This window comes from Crocodylus siamensis, chromosome 1, assembly GCF_052110815.1.
Source record: "Crocodylus siamensis isolate JL-2025a chromosome 1, ASM5211081v1, whole genome shotgun sequence".
Taxonomy (NCBI): domain Eukaryota; kingdom Metazoa; phylum Chordata; order Crocodylia; family Crocodylidae; genus Crocodylus; species Crocodylus siamensis.
The window spans coordinates 91,119,503-91,139,220 of NC_143395.1; the positions used below are offsets into that span (position 1 = coordinate 91,119,503).

General features: G+C 45.9%; 1 protein-coding gene across 5 annotated transcripts in view; it reads right to left on the minus strand.

Moving 5' to 3' along the window:
* The window catches only part of FYN (FYN proto-oncogene, Src family tyrosine kinase), a 209,501-nt gene that overhangs the window by 9,873 nt on the left and 179,910 nt on the right, over window positions 1-19,718 (minus strand). For all 5 annotated transcript variants that reach the window (XM_090038119.1, XM_090038110.1, XM_090038091.1 and 2 more), the window contains one exon: window positions 16,843-16,974. In XM_090038119.1, coding sequence (XP_089894245.1) covers window positions 16,843-16,974 — 132 coding nt within the window. The remainder of the gene's footprint in view (window positions 1-16,842; window positions 16,975-19,718) is intronic.

The window sequence follows — 19,718 nt, forward strand, 5'->3', positions numbered from 1 at the left end:
CCACTGCATGTGTCCTGGGAGGCACAGAGGGCGTGTGCCCCCAGATCTGCGCAGGGCAGGGTGGGCTGGTCGCAGTGGCACTGGGAGAGGGGTTGGGTGAGCTATGGTGAATCGTGGGGTGGCTGCAGCCCCCCCAGCGCTGCTGCCGCCCGCCCTGAGCATAGTTCCCCCCCCCACCAGGAAGAGCCCAGCCCCAGCTCACAGCTACAGCCTGTCCTGCCCCCACGCAGATCTGGGGGCACGTGCTCCACGTACCTCTTGGGGTGCATATAGCAGCAGGAGCCACACTCCCCAGTGAGCCACTCAGGGCTCAGTCCTATGCCCCACCCTGAGTGCCTGCCCCTCCCTCATTCCTAGCCCTACTCCCTCCCTCACCGCTGCCTGCGAGCCCCTCACCACCCCTGCTGCAGCCACTGGAAGCCCGCGCCTGGGCTGCCTTGTGGCCCTACCACTGCCCTGCGTTTAGCCCCCAACCTTCCACTGCCTATGGGGCTGGCTCACTGGCCCCCTCAGGCATACCCCTGCTGGAGTCTGGGGCCAAGGAGGAGGGTTGAACTTCCCTTCTCCCAAGCATGGAGCTGCCCTGCCTGCTTACTTAGTGCTGGCTGTGACTGTGGACTACAAATCCCAGAAGCAGGAAGAGGAAGTGATGAGCAACCCTGCAGCGTCCTGCTTCTGTAACTGTGGACTGCAAATCTCAGAGACCTTGGGGGCAGCAGGAAGAAGAAGTGAACACATAGCCCATGATGGCTATCAGAGAGCCATACTGTAGTGTCTCCCTGCTTCTTGCCTAGGCCACTGCAGCCATGCGGCTACATTTCCTGAATCAAAAGTGAATGCATGTTCATTTGCTTATTGGTTCAATCTTTGCAGTTTAGACTAACCTAATCAATTCAGCTTTGGGCTTTTTGACTGTTTGTACTTAGCCTCTATGGTTAAACAAACCAACCAAAGAGCCCACCTGTTCTTACTTCCTATCTATTACAGTATGGACTAGATCTATCTGCTTCCAAAGGTATCAGTGTTAAACACTTGAGAAGTAAAACACTGCTGCCTCTTAGCTACACCCTTACCCTTCTCCAAAAGAATTGGCACAAATTTACCACAAGGTAGAATCAAGAACTTTCTTCCAACCAAGAGCTATGTGATATATTTTACTGTGAGGTTTGTTTAACAATCTTTTGTTTCCTGTTTTGGTGTAAAGCACACTTTTTTTTTTTTATTTACAATCCAGACACTTAAACATATAGGAAAAACTGGCTTTTTGAAACCTCGCTCTGAGCTTGCCAAATTTTTTTAGGATTTTCTGAGAATAGGCTGTGTGCACTTCAGCCTACTGCTCTTAGAAAAGCAAGTGTCACCGAGAACATCTTTTAAAATTTTTTTTTAGCAACTGATTGTAATTGGAGGCCCACAGGCCCTTGTCTTGAAAATAGCTAAATCTGTTCTATAGGGTTTGGTTATGACAGGCAAATTTGTTCTGGTGAATGTAAAACTATAGTGGTGGCATGGAGGATAGGTGGTGACCTTTTAGGAATACTAGTTAGTTAGAACCAGTGTAGTTTCCTCCATGCTTCTATGTGTCTTCCATTATTCTTTATCCAAAAAAGAAAAAAAAAGTTCTGATTCAAGAATGAAATACTAACCCACCTTAGTAAGTCTCCCTATGAAGAAACACCTCTAACCTCAGTCCCTGATCCTATGCTCAGATGTACAAGCCCCACTCTGGTTACACTGACAGGTATCTGGCTTCTTTAGCTGCACTGTGGCTTTCCAAGGTTTTTCTCCCAATCCTTCTTCATACCATTACATTTTCTTCCTTAAGCAGTGAATGTCCATTAACAACCTGAACTTCATCCTTACTAAATTCATTAATAATTTCCTTGGCTTTTTAATAATTCCAAGGAAAAATGCTGCCATATGGAAGCATTTACCAGAAAGTATGTACATTAATAACAACCTAGATGACAGCTTAGTTTCCAGGTGGCTAGTACTGTTAACAAAATCTCTGCCAAGATATACTGGCAGACTTAATATTTCTAGGTCAGTGGGTCCTGCTGAGAAGCCCTGCAGGAATATCAGTCATCTTACAAGATGCACTGTAGTTTATTCATGACCCCATCTTATCCAAATCCTAGAAGCAGTACTGCATCCTCATCCTTGTTGACCTATCAGCCACCTTCAACTCTGCTGACTGTGGCTTTTCTCCTTAAAATATTGTATTCCTTTAGTTTCCTTGATACCATCCTCCCCTGGATCTCATCTTTCCTCATCTCCCCTCCAGCTTTCTGTGGGGTTCCAGCCAGACTCTGTCAGCTAGGCCAGGGGTGGGCAACCTGTGGCGCGGGCAGCTTCTGTGTGTAGCACATAGCTGGCTGGAAAAGGAACAGGCAGCACAGTGGCAGATAGGGCAGGAAGCAGAAAGCAAAATATCAGATTGGGCAGGAAGCACAGGAAAGAAAGCAGAAAACAGAGCAGCAGATTAGGCAGGGGAAGGGAATTGGAGTGGTACTCAGGGTGCAGGGGTACTGTGTGGAACACCTGCCAAAAAGGTTGGCCCCCACTGATCTAGGCTATATCTACACCTTCCTGATTCTTTCTTCATAACATCTTTTCACACTCACACAGTTCAAATACCCATCCAGCTTTCTTCTCTCATCTTGATTATTACAACAACCATTTTTCTGGTTTTGACAAGTACAGTCTTGCTGTGTTCATACCCATTCAGGTGGGAATGTAAAGATCAGTGTCTCATTTTATTGTCTTGACCACCCCTCTCTCTCACAGCAGATATAAGATGCATGTCTCTGCTTTCCAAGCCCTTTACATCCTAGCCTCACTCTGCCTGCCATCTTTCATTCTGGATCAGAAAAGGGGATCATTCTGTCCCCAGCTGGCCTGTGATGCCACTCTCCATAGCCCATGACTTAGCTTTTCAAACAAGCACTTTCACACTATCTTCCATGCTACCCCTCATTCTTGGAAGGAGGTCCTATAAACATGTGCAAAAGCCATCTCATTATCTGCCTTCAATGACCCTCATTACAGTTCTCTTTTGCTGCAATATCTTAAACAATCTTGACAGCCCTTTCAGCTGCTGATACACTATAACTACTGTTTGTTAGGCTCACCAGTATTGCCTTATTGTGTTCTTGAGCATCCCAGGCATTTGTATCTTCCCTTTGTCTCTTGTTTTATACTTATATAAGTTCTGATGCAGCCCTGACAGTCTTCTAGTCCTGTGTTTATGCAGTGCTTAGGACAGTGAAGTCCTGGTTCAGGACTGGTGTTGTAAGGCATTATGGTTACAAGTAAGTTATAAATAATGGCTCCAGCATCTGGTATATTCTCCTCAGGGATTAAAAATCCCAGAGGCTTGAAGCCAAGAAAATTATAAAGTCCATCAGACTCCTAAGACTTGTCTACGTTATGGGACCACTGCTGCTATAGTTGTACAGGCACAGCCCCATACCAGAGAGACAGAGTATGCAGCAAAAGGGCGTTTTATACCATCTTCCCAAATGCCATAAGGTAATCTGGCAGAGACCCTCTTCCATTGATATAGTTGCGTCTAGACTGAAGGTTTTGCTGACACGAGAAAAAGCTCTGAGAATAACATACAGGCAGAATGCACTTTGGGATGGATTTCTTCATGTAGACCCGTGATTCTCAATCAGGTGCTGCAGCACCCTGGAGTGCCTTGAGATCTTTTCAAGGGTCCTATGGGGTACCACACAAGGTTAGTATTGCTAGGTGTACAAACACAATTTACAAGATAAATCTAGAGAGTTTCAACAGGAATCCATAGTGTCAAAAAGCAATTCAACCTGTTGCAGTCTTTCTGAGTTCTTTGAAACAGAAGAATTGCTCTATTATTTTTCTGTAGTCAAAAATGAGTGTTAAGTAAGAGCTGGCATTTTCCAACAGATGCTTTCAATCTAAAAAGGTTGAGAACCACTGATGTAGAAAATGTGCATGGTACTCAGTGCTCCAGAATGTAGAGACAGCTCTTGTCCTGATGCGATTACAACTGAAAAGATAAAACACCTAAGAAGATGGTGGGTGCTGGGAAAGCCAGAAGCTGGAATCACATCAGTTTTGTATTTTCAGTTACAAACTAGACTAATTTTTCAAACTCTCATCTTTGAAGCTGCTAGACAAATCACCTCACATTTGAAGGTAAAAACCTGTTCCGCGCTTCTCCCTGTTTAAGCCTGGATAAATCAGTGTTAATAGCAACACAGGTAAAAAGCAGAAAATTTCCTTGCCTGAAATAATTCATTTGCATGAATTAGCTTATTGTTATGTGAGGTATTGACTGTGTTTTTATCCAGTGTATTATTTTGTGCAGCAACACGCTTTAAAACTTGACAGTGGATCAAATATTGAACTAAGTGAAAACAACTCTTGACTTCTCTTTTCTTTTAAAATGTAGAAAAGAATATGGAACAATTTCCATGCACTGTGTTGACTGGAAGCCTACTCTTTCATTTTTCTACCCTCTGAAAGTCCAAATATAGTTATGAACCTAATTATTACCCAGAATGACCACACATCTTTTTCCTCCCTTAGGTTATTACAGATTTGTATATGAATTCACTACATTGGTGGGGAAGCAATACACATGTACTGCTCCTGCAGATCAGAAACTGAACTACCTGGTTTGTCTTTTAAAAAGCCCTAGCAGGGGAACAAACTCAGGAAGATACCCCAGGTTGTCTTTGGAGGCTGAGGGAGCTGCAGAGATTTTGGCAGCATCATTGCCATCAGGGACCAGGCATCTATAATTTCACAGCCCGTCAGAGTCGTTTAAGTCAGTGTTTCCCATCCCGTGCTCCATGACACAAAAGTGTGCCATCAGAAATGAACAGATGTGCTGTGGAATTTTGCATGGCAATGAGCTACAACAGGCATAAGGATAGGGAGTGCCTTAACAGGTGTGCCGCAGAAAAAAATTATTAATGTAAGTTTGCCTTGGGCTGGAAAAGGTTGGGAAACACTGGTCTAAGTAACAACAAAGGGGTTCTCTCTCCCCTGAGTAACCCAAGGTTAGGAGAATGTGTCTGTGGTTTTCAGCCAACTTGTACCTTATCTGCTTCCTCTACCTGGAGTTTTGTGCTGAATCTTTGGAAGGCCCTGGCCCAGATTGATCGAGAAACCAGTGGAGGCGTCTCAAATGGGACTTAGCTGCTTAACACCAGAGCTGCAATTCTGAAAGCCTTAGCTCAGCTATTGACTAATCTAAGCTCTTTTTTGGATGCAGACCTAAATCTTAAAATTCAATTGGAATGTTTCAGGACCTCCGTGATTTGTCTCCTCTTTTCCGCAGGTTAAATTAGGTTTCTCTTGCAGCCTAGCTCTTATGGTGATGAGCAGCTTCATGATTCAAAGGCTAGCTCCCTGAAGTAAAAGCTTTTCCATTTCCTACAGTACACTGCCAAGCTGCCTCCTACAGAGAACTATTTCTCTCTGCCATACAAACACACTCTCCTCATTCAAAATGCCTTTTTCCCTTATTTTTTTCTGTGCTGCTGGAAAAGGTGAAAGTTACATTTTGTAGATGTAACAAAACCAAACCTCCAAGGCAACTCTGCTCCTTAGTTTCCCACAGTGCCATGTGAGAAACCATGTCTTTGAGGCTTTTCCTTTACTGCCTAAAAGGTTTGTTTCTACTATGGGTAATACAGTGTATTAGCTAACCTGCTGTTAAATGCCTGTGGAGACAAGGCACTGCGGTTGTACTGTGAAATAACAGAAGCCAATCAAGGGCAAAGGGTGGGGATAGCATTGACCTTGCATAGTAAAAGCTACAGTACCGTGTCTCTGCTAGGATTTTATGATGGAATATGAGTTAGCTAGCTAGATGTAAAAGGGGGAAAAAACAAAATAAGAAAACAAAATATTATTTTGCCTTAGATTCTAATATTGGTAGGGTAGGCAGTGCCAGCTTTTCTTTTATGTGTGTGTGTACTATGCAGAGCCAGCTCATTAATGATGCTAAACAGACAGTATCTCTCACTGATCCTTTTGAGCACTGCAGGTTTGTAGACTGAACTGGGTATTGAGAGGAAAGGTCCTGAGGTTCTTGCAGCAGTTTTCATTTTCAGTTATTTTCTGTAACTATTGGAAAGCTATTCCAAAACAAAACCTAACCCCAATCTGGGCACAAACACAACTGCCAGACGAAACAACTGCATGCTGCGAAAGCCACTGGTCCCTGTCTTTCAAATCCTTAAAAAAAAAATGCTGCCACAATTGCTCAGTTGCATTGTTCACAGAAAGAGAAGTACAGTCAGTTCATTGTGACATTGTAATCTTCACTGATATGGATAAAATGATCTTCTTCCATGTCCACGCTGTTTCAAACTCTTTGAATATATATAATACATACAATAGGGGAAAAACTGTTTTTTTCCCAAGCTAGCCTAGGAACCCTTACTGATGAAATGAATGCAATTTTAAAGATGTCCTTTACTTAATATACACATGCATATAGCATTCAGCACATGAACTGCATAATATATTAGCCATCTGATTTGGGTGTATGAACATGAGGGTTATTTTGAGAACAAATTAAGTACCATTAGGAAGGCTGAATTTCAGTTTTTACAAAACCAAACCCAGAAGTACCATAGTTAGCTGAATCCAAGACTATTTGAAATTAAGACTCTGCCCCCTCACCCAGTAATTAGATTCTGTACATGGAATTTTTTTCTGTGTATAGAATCTAATTATTGGAGGGTCTTAAATTAATTTCCCCCAATGTGACAGTGGGGAAAAGCAGCAGAAGGGGGCAGGTGGCAGGGACAGCAAGTGGTCTGACTCCTGCCCCTGGCTCCCTGCCCCCCATTAATTGTCTCCCTTCACCTGTCCCTCCCCTTGCTTGCATGCCTCAGTGCCTTTTCCCTGCACCTCCTGCTGCCTCTCCCTGTAGCTTCTGCCCTCGCATTACCTGCCTCCTGCAGTTTACTGTCAGTCATAGCTTCAGCCTCATTCCAGCCTTGGGGTATGAAGCAAAAGGCAGTTTCTCACTCCCCTTTCCCCTCCTGCCTGGCCATGGAGGAGCAGCAGAGGCAGTGGCGGGTCCTGGGCCACAGCTGCCCTGGGCTGGAATGGGGCCAGAGTCATGACTGATGGTAAGCTGCAGGGGGGCAAGGGCAGCAAGTGGGCAGGGAGGGGAGCATAAGCTATGTGGCACAGAGAGGGGGCCAAAGGCTGCACAGGGCATGTGAACATGAGGGTTCATGTTCACAGATAGGGGGTGGGGGCTATGGTTGCAGCTCCAAATCTAACCCCAAGCCTGGGTCAGGGCTCTAGTCAGATCTGTCCCACCCCACTCCTCCAGCCTTGTATTTGAATCCAAGATGAGGGGCTTCCTCCCATGCTGAATGGGGAAATGCTAACTTTGCAGTTGGTTCCTGTGAAGTCTTAAATTGAATGCATGGCTGCTCCAAGTGTTGAGAGTGCACTGGAAGCCTTAAAGACTCCAGTATGCTCCTGTGTCTGGGTGTGCCAGTCAGCTGATTGGTAGGGCTGCGCAAAGCTTTGGACTGCAATTCGGAGACAATTCAGATGATTTGTACGTTGAATCTATTAATCTGAATCGAATCGCTAGAAGCTTTAGGCTTTCTAAATCGATTCGGAGCTTCCAGTCCACCACTGTAAATGATGGCGGGTTAAAATAACTTAGCTGGCTCAACACCAATAGCACCAGCAGCATCAAAGGTACCCAGACAGAACTGTCACAGAGCCTTTCTTTTTATAAGGGAATTGACAGCAAGAAGTAAAGAAATTGTGTTGAATATATGTTAATCCTGGTGTGTGATGGCTTATCTCATGTTTTTGTTTATATGTTTATTATTAAACAAACCAAAATACTTAGAAAAATATATCTTAGGAAGTGTTCGGGTTGAAAATCCCTTTGTCAGGCTGAGGAAGTATGTGCAGTTGGTGTGTCTCCTGGTCCTGGATCGAAGGAATAGTAAAGAAGCCAGAGGCTGGCCTGGCACACCATGCAGGTAAGAAAGCCAGTCAGTGAAAATGGAAATGGAGGCATCATGGGGTGAGGGACAGGCTGGGGCTGGTGTGGGGGGCGAAGGAGGATGTAGCATCGCAGGTAAAAATGCAGAGGTGCAGATTCCCAGAAAACCCTGCACATCTCTCCTTGAAAGCTAGCAGGCTTCATGGCCTCAGAGGGGCTACCATCCCTGCAGTTTTCACCCCGCTGCACTTTAAAACACAGTGTCACCTATGTCATGAGGTTTGCTTGTCAGCAGTTTGAGGGGCAGTTTCCCAGAAACCTCTGCACCTATCTCCTTGAAACTTGGCAGGCCTCCTTGAAACTTGGCAGGCTTTGTGGCCTCAGCAAGAGCTACCAGCCCTGCAGTTTTCACTCCGCTGTAGCTTAACACACACGTGACATCAGTTTTGCTTGTCAGCAGCATGAGCTACAGTTTCCCAGAAACCCCTGCACCTATCATCTTGAAACTTGGCAGGCTTCATGCTCTCAGCAGAGGCTACCATCCCTACAAGTTTCATCCGAATCAGCCAAAAAAATAACAACATTATAGATATTTCATTGATTCCCCATTATACTCTATGGCTGAATCTCCAAATCAGCTCTGAATCTTCCAAAGTGATTCGGCCAAATCAAATCTCTAGCATCCGAATTGGCTGAATCTGAATCCAAATCGAATAGTTCCCTATTCACACAGGCCTACTGATTGGCACTCCTAGCTGTGGGAGTCCATCAGAGCCTTAAAAATCTCCATTCAACAGATTGGCACTCCCAGCTATGGGAGCATGGGGCCTTCAGTTTGCCACCTGCCAGTGCAGGGAGAGCCCAAAATCATAATCCCAGGCTCCCCCTGCACCGTCAATAAGGTATGACTAGGATCTGATCCCCAATCTCACACCTGCACCTCCTGCCATGCACACGCATAACTCTTGGGATCTCATCATGCCTTTAACTGAACATCTCCCAGAGGCCCAACACTTAACTTCATAAGGGGGAAGGAAAACAATGTGTTTTTAAAAATGCTTCATGCTGCTGTCATTTCTGAAGCATGAACATTCTTATGGCATTAGAGAATATTCTTAAGAAAAGTTTTGACCACTTTGAGCTGGTGGCCAACTTGTGTCATCTTTTCTCATACTGGCTTTCTTAAATTGGGTGTGGGGGCGGGGAAGAGTGCGAGTGAGACAGACAGAGACAGACAGTGTTATTAGCATGGTTAACATCCTCAATTGGGCCCAGAGCCTTTGTAAATGGAGCTTTCCTTTTTACCAAAAGTAGCCCTTGCATGGAACTCCAGGATTTGGGGACACTGGGGAGGACATCTGTTCAAGGGACAACATGTGCACTAACTTGTCGAATGCAGTTTTAGCACCAGAAAGCAGGGCAGGCAAGACAGATGTGCTTGTTCAGTGCAGCTGGAATGTGTGGCTGCGCTACCCAATAAGGAACATTTCAAACCATAATCCTGCTGGACAACGGCCAAAGAAACGTAGCCTCCTGCCTCCCTTTTTTTAACAGTTTGAAAGTAGGATCCAACAGGGAATTGGGGAAAAAAGCAACAGTAAAACTAAAAACAAGCTAAACCAGGCACATTAATTTTTGGCTTTGCTTCCCTCCCTCCCCCCTTTTATTTCCCCTGTGGGCTAATGAAAAATGTTGTTGAAAGGGCTTATTTCAAACCAGTGCCTTGTAAAGGGTTAAAGGGAGCACCAATATCTAAGTTAGACATTTTGCCATCCAATAGGCCCCTTGAGGGAGAAGCTGAAGGATAAAAGGAAGAGAGCTGCTATTAAGAAGTCAGGCTACTGCTGGCAGGGACTATTAGGGGTGAGGTGGAAGGTTTAATTTTGAGCCCTGGCATCCCTCTAACCTTTGCCACTGTGGTTTCCTGTTCACAGACCCCAGTCCTTTCACCCAAAATGGAGCAATTGGACAACAAATGGTTTGAAGAGTGGGGATAATGGATGCTAGATTTCCTATTCAGCCACTCAGCCACACCCCTTCCTCTCTTGTCTCCTCCATGTTGCACTCTCTCCTGTTACCTAGACAGAAGGCGGTTATAAAATGGCAAGGCCTCTATCGAGGCAGACCTGTGGGTGTGAGTACACATCCAGATTTAGGGGGTGTGAGGTGTGTAACAAGTCACAGGAATTGTTCTAACAAGTGAGGGGCACTTTCCTTTTTTATTTGAACTCCAGACCACAATGAGCATCCATGTCTGGAGGCAGATCTGTAACCCATTTTACAAGCAAGACATTATAGAGGAGGATGCCAGCTCAGCTAAACCTGAGAACCCCTTTGTAGGGAAAGGTTGATTCTTGAGGTACTCTAAAAACCACATGCTTACCATGACTGATCAGGGTGCCAGGGCAGAGCACGTTGGCATTCAGGCTGTGGGTTCCTATCAACTCCACGCTCTCCTCCCCTAGGTGAGTTGGGATCTGGGGCAGTCCTGTCCCTCTGGAGCTGTCTGAAACCCTCCCCTTGCCCTTGTGTATTCAACAGGATTTGGCAGGAGTTATAAACTCCTTATGAGACCTGGAATGTAGGGGTGTCTGAGCTTCTCCCTGCTCTCTGGAGGACCATTTCTCTAGGGGGTCTAAGCCCCTTTCCTTGTTCCCTCATATGAATTGGGATCTGGGGGCCCGTGTTCTTGCGTAGAGGTGCTAGCCACTCTCCCAGCCCTCCTCATGGCACCATGACCAGGGGCAGGAGTCATTCTCTCCCTCTGCAATCTATTTAAAGGCTGAAACCTCTCAGTGCTATAAATCCACATGCTTGCTTGTTCTGCCTTGAAATTTGGATACCTAAGGGAGGCGCAGGGCAGAGTTACTGATCCAACTGCAGGAACTTTTGAGCCCAGAATTCCCAAGATACACACCATTCCTCCCTCCTATTTTTAATACTGACAGCTCCTTTTTGCATGGACCTGGAAGGCCGGCATGGAGCTGAAACAGACCAGGTTGGGCCAAGGGCATGGCTGGACCCCCAACTGAAGCAGAGGCTGGTGGAGCAGTGTGGGGTGCAAGGCCTGGTTTAGTATATAGCTTGGGCTATGCAACCAAGGAAGTATGTGATCCTCCCTATTGCCTGTGACAGATCCATGCAACTAGAAGTAAAATTTTATGTGCTGATGGATAAAATGTTAATATCTTCATGGAATGGGATGGGAAGGAGAATTTGAGCTGAAAACTGGCCAGGGCTATGTTGGTTAGCACTACAGAAGAAAAAGACTTGGGGGTCATCATTGACCACAAGATGAACATGAGCCTGCAATGCGAAGCTGCGGCTAGTAAAGCGACCAAAATGCTGGCGTGCATCCATAGATGCTTCTCGAGCAAATCCCGGGACATCATTCTCCCCTTGTACTCGGCCTTGGTGAGGCCGCAGCTGGAGTACTGCGTCCAGTTTTGGGCTCCACAATTCAAAAAGGATGTGGAGAAGCTTGAGAGAGTCCAGAGGAGAGCCACGCGCATGATCAGAGGTCAGGAATACTGATCTGACGATGACAGGCTGAGAGCCATGGGACTCTTTAGCCTGGAAAAGCGCAGGCTCAGGGGTGATCTGATGGCCACCTATAAGTTTATCAGGGGTGACCACCAGGATCTGGGGGAACGTCTGTTCACCAGAGCGCCCCAAGGGATGACGAGGTCGAACGGTCACAAACTCCTGCAAGACCGTTTCAGGCTGGACATAAGGAAGAATTTCTTTACTGTCCGAGCCCCCAAGGTCTGGAACAGTCTGCCAGCGGAGGTGGTTCAAGCACCTACATTGAACACCTTCAAGAGTAAATTGGATGCTTATCTTGCTGGGATCCTATGACCCCAGCTGACTTCCTGCCCTTTGGGCAGGGGGCTGGACTCGATGATCTCCCGAGGTCCCTTCCAGCCCTAATGTCTATGAAATCTATGAAAGGGACTTCATGTTGCACTGAGGGAGAATGAAGAAGGGGAGAGATTCAGTAGTCTTCTTCCGTGTTTAATATCACTTTAACCACCATATAATGACTGTCTAGACCTTGGGGGACAGACCATGTCTATGATTTCTCTTGTAGGTCCTGTTAGCACTGAGCATTTCAATACACTGAGCATTTCTGAGTATGACCCTAATCCCCATTTCATAATAACCAAGTGTACAAGGGAGGAGGGTGCATGTGAATCACACACAGCATCTGCTATCTTTACTGAGCCACAGCAGTCTTAGCTGCAAACCTACATGACAACAACTCCCAAAGTGATCACAATAGCCCACAAACAACATTTCTTTTTCTGTTAAAAAAACAGGTGACAACGGATGGTGCTAACATAAGAGTTCTGGTTTCCCTGTGCTATCTTATGCCCTTCCAGAAGTCTGAGTTCTGCAGAGTCTGTTTATTTAACTGTACCTGTGCTGGGGGAGGGGGCCGCAGGAAGACAAGGGCATCCGAGCAGGGCAGGTGACAAAGGCAAGGAGTGCTAAAGTAAGAAATGGGGGTCCAGACAGTCTCCCTAAATGGGGGGTGGCACACACAGTCTTGCAAGGCCTTAAATGCCTATATACCAATGCTCACAGTATGGGGAATAAACAGGAGGAACTCGCCCTCAGAATAGCTAGTTCAAACCCAGATATCATAGGGCTAACAGAAACGTGGTGGGATTCGTCCCATGACTGGGCAGTTAGTATTAGGGGCTATAGGCTTTACAGGCAGGATAGAGAGGGAAGGAAAGGTGGGGGTGTGGCACTCTATGTCAAGGAGCACTACACATCCTCTGCCAGCAGAATGGGGTCAGAGGAAGGGCAAGCTGAAGTGCTCTGGGTTAAGATTCAAGGGGACTGTGGGGAGAGTGATTTGACGGTGGGGGGTCTACTACAGACCCCCCAACCAAGGGGAGGAGCTGGACCGGGAATTTTTGGGCCAACTTGCAGAGGCACTTAGGGCAAGGGATGTAGTTGTCATGGTTGATTTTAATTACCCAGACATCTGCTGGGAGGAACAGTCAGCCAGGATGGACCGTTCCAGGAGGTTCCTAGCTGAGATACAGGACCTCCACTTAATCCAGGAGGTGCACAGTCCCACCAGAGGAAATGTCCTGTTGGACCTGGTCCTGGCCACAGGCGATGAACTGGTAAGGGGCCTCCAGGTTCTTGAACACCTGGGCGATAGTGATCATTGCTTGCTGGAATTCACCATCCAGCATGGGGTGTCAAGGGCCTGCAGCAAGACGGTAGCCCTAGACTTTAGGAGGGCCAACTTCAACAAGATGAGAAGACTAGTGGGGGAGGCGCTGGGCTCCTTGAGGGCAGGGGAACTCAGTGTCCAGGGCAAGTGGTCATTCCTTAAGGAAACGATACTCAGGGCCCAGGGCAAGTCCATCCCAACAAGAAGCAAGGGGGACAAGAGTGCCCGGAAGCCCCCCTGGCTCACGAAGGGCATCTGGGAATGCCTGCTTGCCAAAAAGGCGGCGTACACCCAGTGGGAGGGGGGTGCCATCTCCAAAGAGGAGTATACCTCCTCTGCTCAGGCCTGTAGGGGGGCTGTCAGGAAACCTAAGGCAGACATAGAGCTAGGACTAGCGTCCAAGATCAAGGATAATAAAAAGTCCTTTTTCAAATACATAGGGAGGATGAAGAAGGCACCGGGTAAAGTGGGGCCCCTGCAAGGTACGCTGGGCAATCTGGTGGTTGCGCCAGAGAAGAAAGCGGAACTCTTTAACCAATTCTTCATGTCCGTTTTCTTGTGCAGGGACCGGGACTTTCCCGCTGGGATGCCAGATGGACTCGAGGGGAATACCTCCAGACCTCAGGTTGGGGAGGACCGGGTTAGCTTCTGGAGGGGCTGGACGTGTTCAAGTCAGCGGGTCCAGATGCTCTCCATCCCAGGGTATTGAGGGAGCTAGCTAGGGTTATTGCAGGGCCCTTGGCATGGCTGTACGAGTGCTCGTGGTGCTTGGGCCAGGTGCCAGATGACTGGAAGATAGCTAATGTGGTCCCCATCTTCAAAAAAGGGAAGAGGGAGGACCCGGGCAACTATAGGCCCATCAGTCTTACCTCTATCCTTGGGAAACTCTTTGAGAAGATCCTCAAGGGGCACATCTGTGATGGGCCGGCTTCAGGGATGATGCTCAAGGGCAACCAGCAGGGTTTCATTAGGGGCAGGTCTTGTCAGACCAACCTGATTGCCTTTTCTGATCAGGTCACAAAGGCAATGGATGCAGGTGTTGCTGTGGACGTAGTCTTTCTAGACTTCAGCAAGGCCTTTGACACCATCTCCCACCCCATCCTCATTAAAAAACTAGGCGACTGTGGCATTGATGCCTACACAGTCAGATGGATTGCAGATTGGCTCAAGGGTCGTACTCAGAGGGTGGTGGTGGACGGGTCATATTTGACCTGGGGGGAAGTGGGCAGCGGAGTCCCCCGGGGCTCAGTCCTGGGGCCTGCGCTGTTCAACATCTTCATCAGCGATTTGGACGACGGGGTGAAATGCAACCTGTTTAAATTCGCTGATGATACCAAAATTTGGGGTGAGGTGAGCATGCTAGTAGGGAGGGAAAGACTGCAACAAGACCTGGATAGGCTACAGGAGTGGGCTGACATAAACAAGATGCGTTTCAGTACTGACAATTGCAGGGTGCTGCACTTAGGCAGTAGAAACCAGCAGTGCACTTACAGAATGGGAAACTCCCTTCTTGAGAGCACGGAGGCAGAAAGGGATCTTGGAGTCATTACTGACTCCAAGATGAATGTGGGCCGACAATGCGAGGTCTCGGTTGGTAGGGCTAACCACACCTTGTTGTGCATCCACAGGTTCATCTCAAGTAGAGCCAGGGAGGTGATCCTCCCCCTCTATGCGATGCTGGTCAGACCACAGCTGGAGTACTGCGTCCAGTTCTGTGTGCCCCATTTCAGGAGGGATGTGGACAACACTGAAAGGGTCCAGAGGAGGGCCACCCGCATGATCCGGGGACTACAGGGCAGACCCTACATTGAAAGACTGCGGGACCTAAACCTGTTCACCTTCACAAGAGAAGGCTGAGGGGGGGACCTGGTGACTGTCTATAAACTCACTAGCGGGGACCAGAAGGGTTTAGGGGAGACGCTGTTTCCCCTAGCGCCCCCTGGCATGACAAGGAACAATGGACACAAATTATTAGAGAGTAGGTTTAGATTAGACATCCACAAGAACTACTTCACAGTTAGGGCGGCTAGGAGCTGGAACCAACTTCCTCGGGAAGTGGTGCTGGCTCCTACCCTGGGGATCTTTAAGAAGAGGCTTGATGACTACCTGACTGAACTCATTGAGTCCAGTCTTTTTCTCCCACCCAGGTGGGAGTTCGGCTTGAAGATCTACAAGGTCCCTTCCGACCCTACTTCTATGATTCTATGATTTTAATCCCTCTTCACCTGTACCAAATGGTGCCATCATTCAACCCAGAAACAACTCTCATCTCCCACCTCACTGCTGACAGCCCTGAGGGCAAGAGGACCCCCTGTACACTACTCCTGACACAAGTGGCACAACTGAAACAAGGCATACTGTACTGCTCAAGGGACAAGTATCTCTTTCCTTTGACCATATGCAAAGGGTCAGGCCAAGGAGTTCATTGAGTCCAGTGGGACAGGATCCTCCCTGATCACCTCCTAGTTTGACCAGATCTGCCAAACTGCCTGTCTACCATTCAGGACAGCTACCATTAACAAAACAAATGCAGTTGGAGGACTTGCAGATGGTTCCCATTGGCTATTGCCAGCTCCAGGTGAGCAGAGTCCAGACCATCTGAATGCAGAATTGAATTATTTTTCCCCCTTCATTTTCAGAGTTTAAATGAGTGTTTTGGAAAGGCGCAAGACAATACCCGCCTGTTGCACCTCTTTGTTAATGTTGTGCATCACTGACTACTACTTTGATCGCTGACTAATTGCACCAAGTGGCAACTTTGTGCAACAAACTAATTACTTTGTGGACAAACTAATGCTTCACGTCACAGCATCCTTTCAGTAGTGATCCAGCACCAGCAGTCAGTTTTGGCACATCTAGCCATACAGTAAGGACTATTTGGATAGATCTTAATTTAAAACTATGCTAGGAGTCTAGGCATTCACTTCCACAATTCGCACAAAAGATGTTGATGTTAAAAAATAAAGATAAATTCTCTGGCTAGTGTTTTCTTCCTGTTTTCTCTGCACATGAACACCTCTCTCCTACAAGGGCCAGTGCTAGAGCATACAGCTCTGAGAGACAGCACATGCACATCCATCCCTAATGTAAGTCAGAAGACAGTTGGCAGAGTTTCAACAAAAAGCAATGGGGCCTTTACTTTCCCTGCCCCAGAAAATTTAACCTATCTATGAACCTGTCTTAGGTTGGGACCTACACGTTATGTGATTAATTTCTTTGACTTCCATCCATTTCTGTTCCCAGGATTGGAGATTTACAAGCATTTACAGAGAGATTTGGTAATATTAGGCCCTAAGGCATCATCAGAGAGACATGCATATAAACTGGGATACATCCACTTCGTATTTAATTTACTGAGATCTTAAAAATTGAATGCAATGTTGATGTGAGTTGTTTCTCTACAGCGCAGTACTTCTGGGTTGCCTTCATTACTTTGACGGGAAAAATGTTAATCAGTTAAAGTGATCTTAATGAAAAGGAATCAGGAAAAAGGAAGGTTAGACTGACTGCCCATATATCACCTTTATAATGGCAAGGACTCACTAAGGTTCTGGATTAGGAAAGCATTTATGCACCATGGAACTACCCATATGCTTAAAGTTATGCATGTGCTCACATACCTTCCTAGGCTGGGCTTTAGGCTAGCATTCTTGGTAGCTTTTCTTACCTGGGTATGGCACTCTCCCTTTTGTTACGAGCTCCGTCAGTAGGATTCCAAAGGACCATACGTCTGATTTTATTGTGAACCTTCCATACAATGCTGCTTCTGGTGCAGTCCATTTGATGGGAAACTTTGCACCTAGTGGAAGAAATAAAGGAGTTACACTCAAGATGTGAGCAGTGTTGGTACACTGTTAACACAGGACAGTCTGGGGGCTGCAATAGTTCAAGTATTGTGTTCAGATATTTTCAAATAACTCAGTGGAATATCGTCAAAGCTGTAATTTTATGATTAATTGGGAATAGGGTGGGGAAGATTTGTGGGAGAGCAGGGAAGGCTTAGGAGCAGTCTTTGGGGTGTGCTTGTCTTTCAACATCCTTCCATGCAAGCTGCTCTGAGTCCAAGGGAAACACTGTCAGAAATGTAAGCTAAAAATGCGGTTTTATACAAGAAAGAAGCTTGAACAACCAATATAAAAATCTTTTTTACGTGTTCTCTGCCAAAATGTTTGAAATTAACATTTCCCTGTGGCATCTACAACTCAAGCATTGCAACACAATGTTAGTGAATCAAGGAACAGAAGTGAAATTTATGAGATGCACTACCCCCACCTCACAGGTCAGGATGAGCAAACTGTCAACAGAAACAAACATGGGAACACACGTTTCAAAATAAAATCAATTAAAATGTTTTTCTATGACATGCAAATAAAAAAACCATTTCAAAATAATGCAGCAAACGTAGCTGCTTGGAGTGTCGTGTCAAGGTAGAATTTTGGCCTATAATTTATAACTTCACGATGTCCTTTTAAGTTCCTGGCATTGAAACGTCTGTAGTGCTGTAACTACGTGCAATTCTAATGTGCTCGTCCATCATTGTAGCATGCAGAAGCCAATGGTGGAAAGATAACAAGTCTTTAAGGAGTGATTTATTTGCTTTTCCAATCATTTACCATTTTTGTAGAAACATATTTTAAAGTATCTTTTTCATTAAAAAAAAAAAAAAAAAGACTCTGACAGCCATAATTAACCATGGTTCATATGTAAAGATATCCAGACATTTCCTGCTGCCTTTTATTAATGCACAGAGCAAAAGTGGGTATTATTATACTGATTTAGGCAAAATTATTAGTGTCCTCCCATGAAAGTTCTTTACCTTTAAAAAGGATTGTGAAAATTGCAACTTGGACAAATTACTTCTAGGTAGTTAATTTACTGCTCTGTTTACAGTAGTTTGCTAACAGCGTTCTGCCATTTCATCAATGATGAGTACCTTGCAATTTTTACTGTACTAAGCAATCTGACTAGAGCTCAGAGTACAAAGTAAACAAGGTAAAGCTTAAATTCCCTTATTTAGTAAAATATCAGGCACATTAAAATTATTCCCACAGTAAAATGAAATAGTCCCAAGACCAGAATTGATTCAGAAATGAATGTATATTTAAGAACACAGTATTAGCTTCTCAGAGACGTTCCTGCTGAAATTGAGAGAGACACTTCAACGCTTTCACACCTACAGTTTGCAGATGCCTACAACTTGGTCCCTAAAACTATTTAGGCACATGCTTGGGTTGTCAAAGTATCTGCAACTCCCCTCTGCTACTAAAGAATGTGTAAGTGCTCAGACCACATCATATTTATCTGGGCAAACACGTTTCAAGGAGCCCAGTCTCAGGCATTCAGGTTTGAACATTTTGGCTGACCTTTCCTCAAGGAACCAGACAGTGTCTACAAGCCACAAAATCTGCAAAGTCACTCTCTTACTCTCATCAAAATCACTCCTTAAAACCTGTCTTTGCTTTAGTGTCCACAAATACCTGCTGGCTGCCACCAGCAACAATTCCTGTCTGGAGTCCTGGCCCTTCCTAAGCACCACTTACAGCAATGGGAGGCTAGAAAATGGCTTCCCTAATCACCAGCAAGGCCCTGGCTATGAATCTTGCACATCTCCCAGGAGAAAGTATTGATAGTGTTAGGCTATGGTTTGAATTTTGTATATGGTTAGATGACTACTTCAAATGGTCCCACACTGCTCAAAGACCAGCATGTGTTGTGAGGGCCAGGAGCAATATCCCTCCATGCCCTCAGACATATAGATGCCTTGCTTTAGGCCTGAAGACTTTGGCCCATGATACTCAAGAAGGCTGAGAACTTGTTATTTATTTATTCCACACATTTTACAAATGTAGTTCCTTTGATGCATTCTTTTTCCAGCTTTACTAAGTAGCTGAGCCAACTGCTTCTCTTGCATTTCCTGCTTGGATCCGAAGATGGGAATCATTGGCATACAGTACTGGAGGAAGGACATCCTTCCAAGCTCCTCTGTGCTGCCTAGTCATTTCCTTCTCCGTCCTTCTGTTTCTTACTGAATGCAGTGCGGTCCCTTGGGGAAGTATTGATGCTGGGTAGTAGAGCACCATGGGAAGATAATCAGTAAGGGAAGAGGCTACCCTTCCTGTATAGCTTTTTAACTAGTGTACCTTTTCCTAAGATTTGAAGGAAAAAAACCTCCTAAGAATTCAGAAGAGAGTAGTGAGAACAAATGGATACTGCCACAGCTACCTCCTGTGTTGGCAGGGGACACTGCTAGCGGTGACTGCTGCCTAAATTTATACATGACTTGGCATATTTTTTTAGGGGAACCTTTCTGGCACATTAAAAAAAAATGTTTAGGTTAATAAGAAAATAGTGGATTTTGCGCCTTCTTTTTATACTGTTTACCATGCATGAGAATGTGGTATTGAGAGGGTGGGGATGTGGCAGAACAGACAGCAGTGAAGTCGTGCCTCATGTGCTCTTGGCTTTGTACGTACACAGGCAGATGAATGCCCTGACAGAGGTAGTGCTCAGCGCCGAGGCCATTACTGACTAACGGGCAGGAGG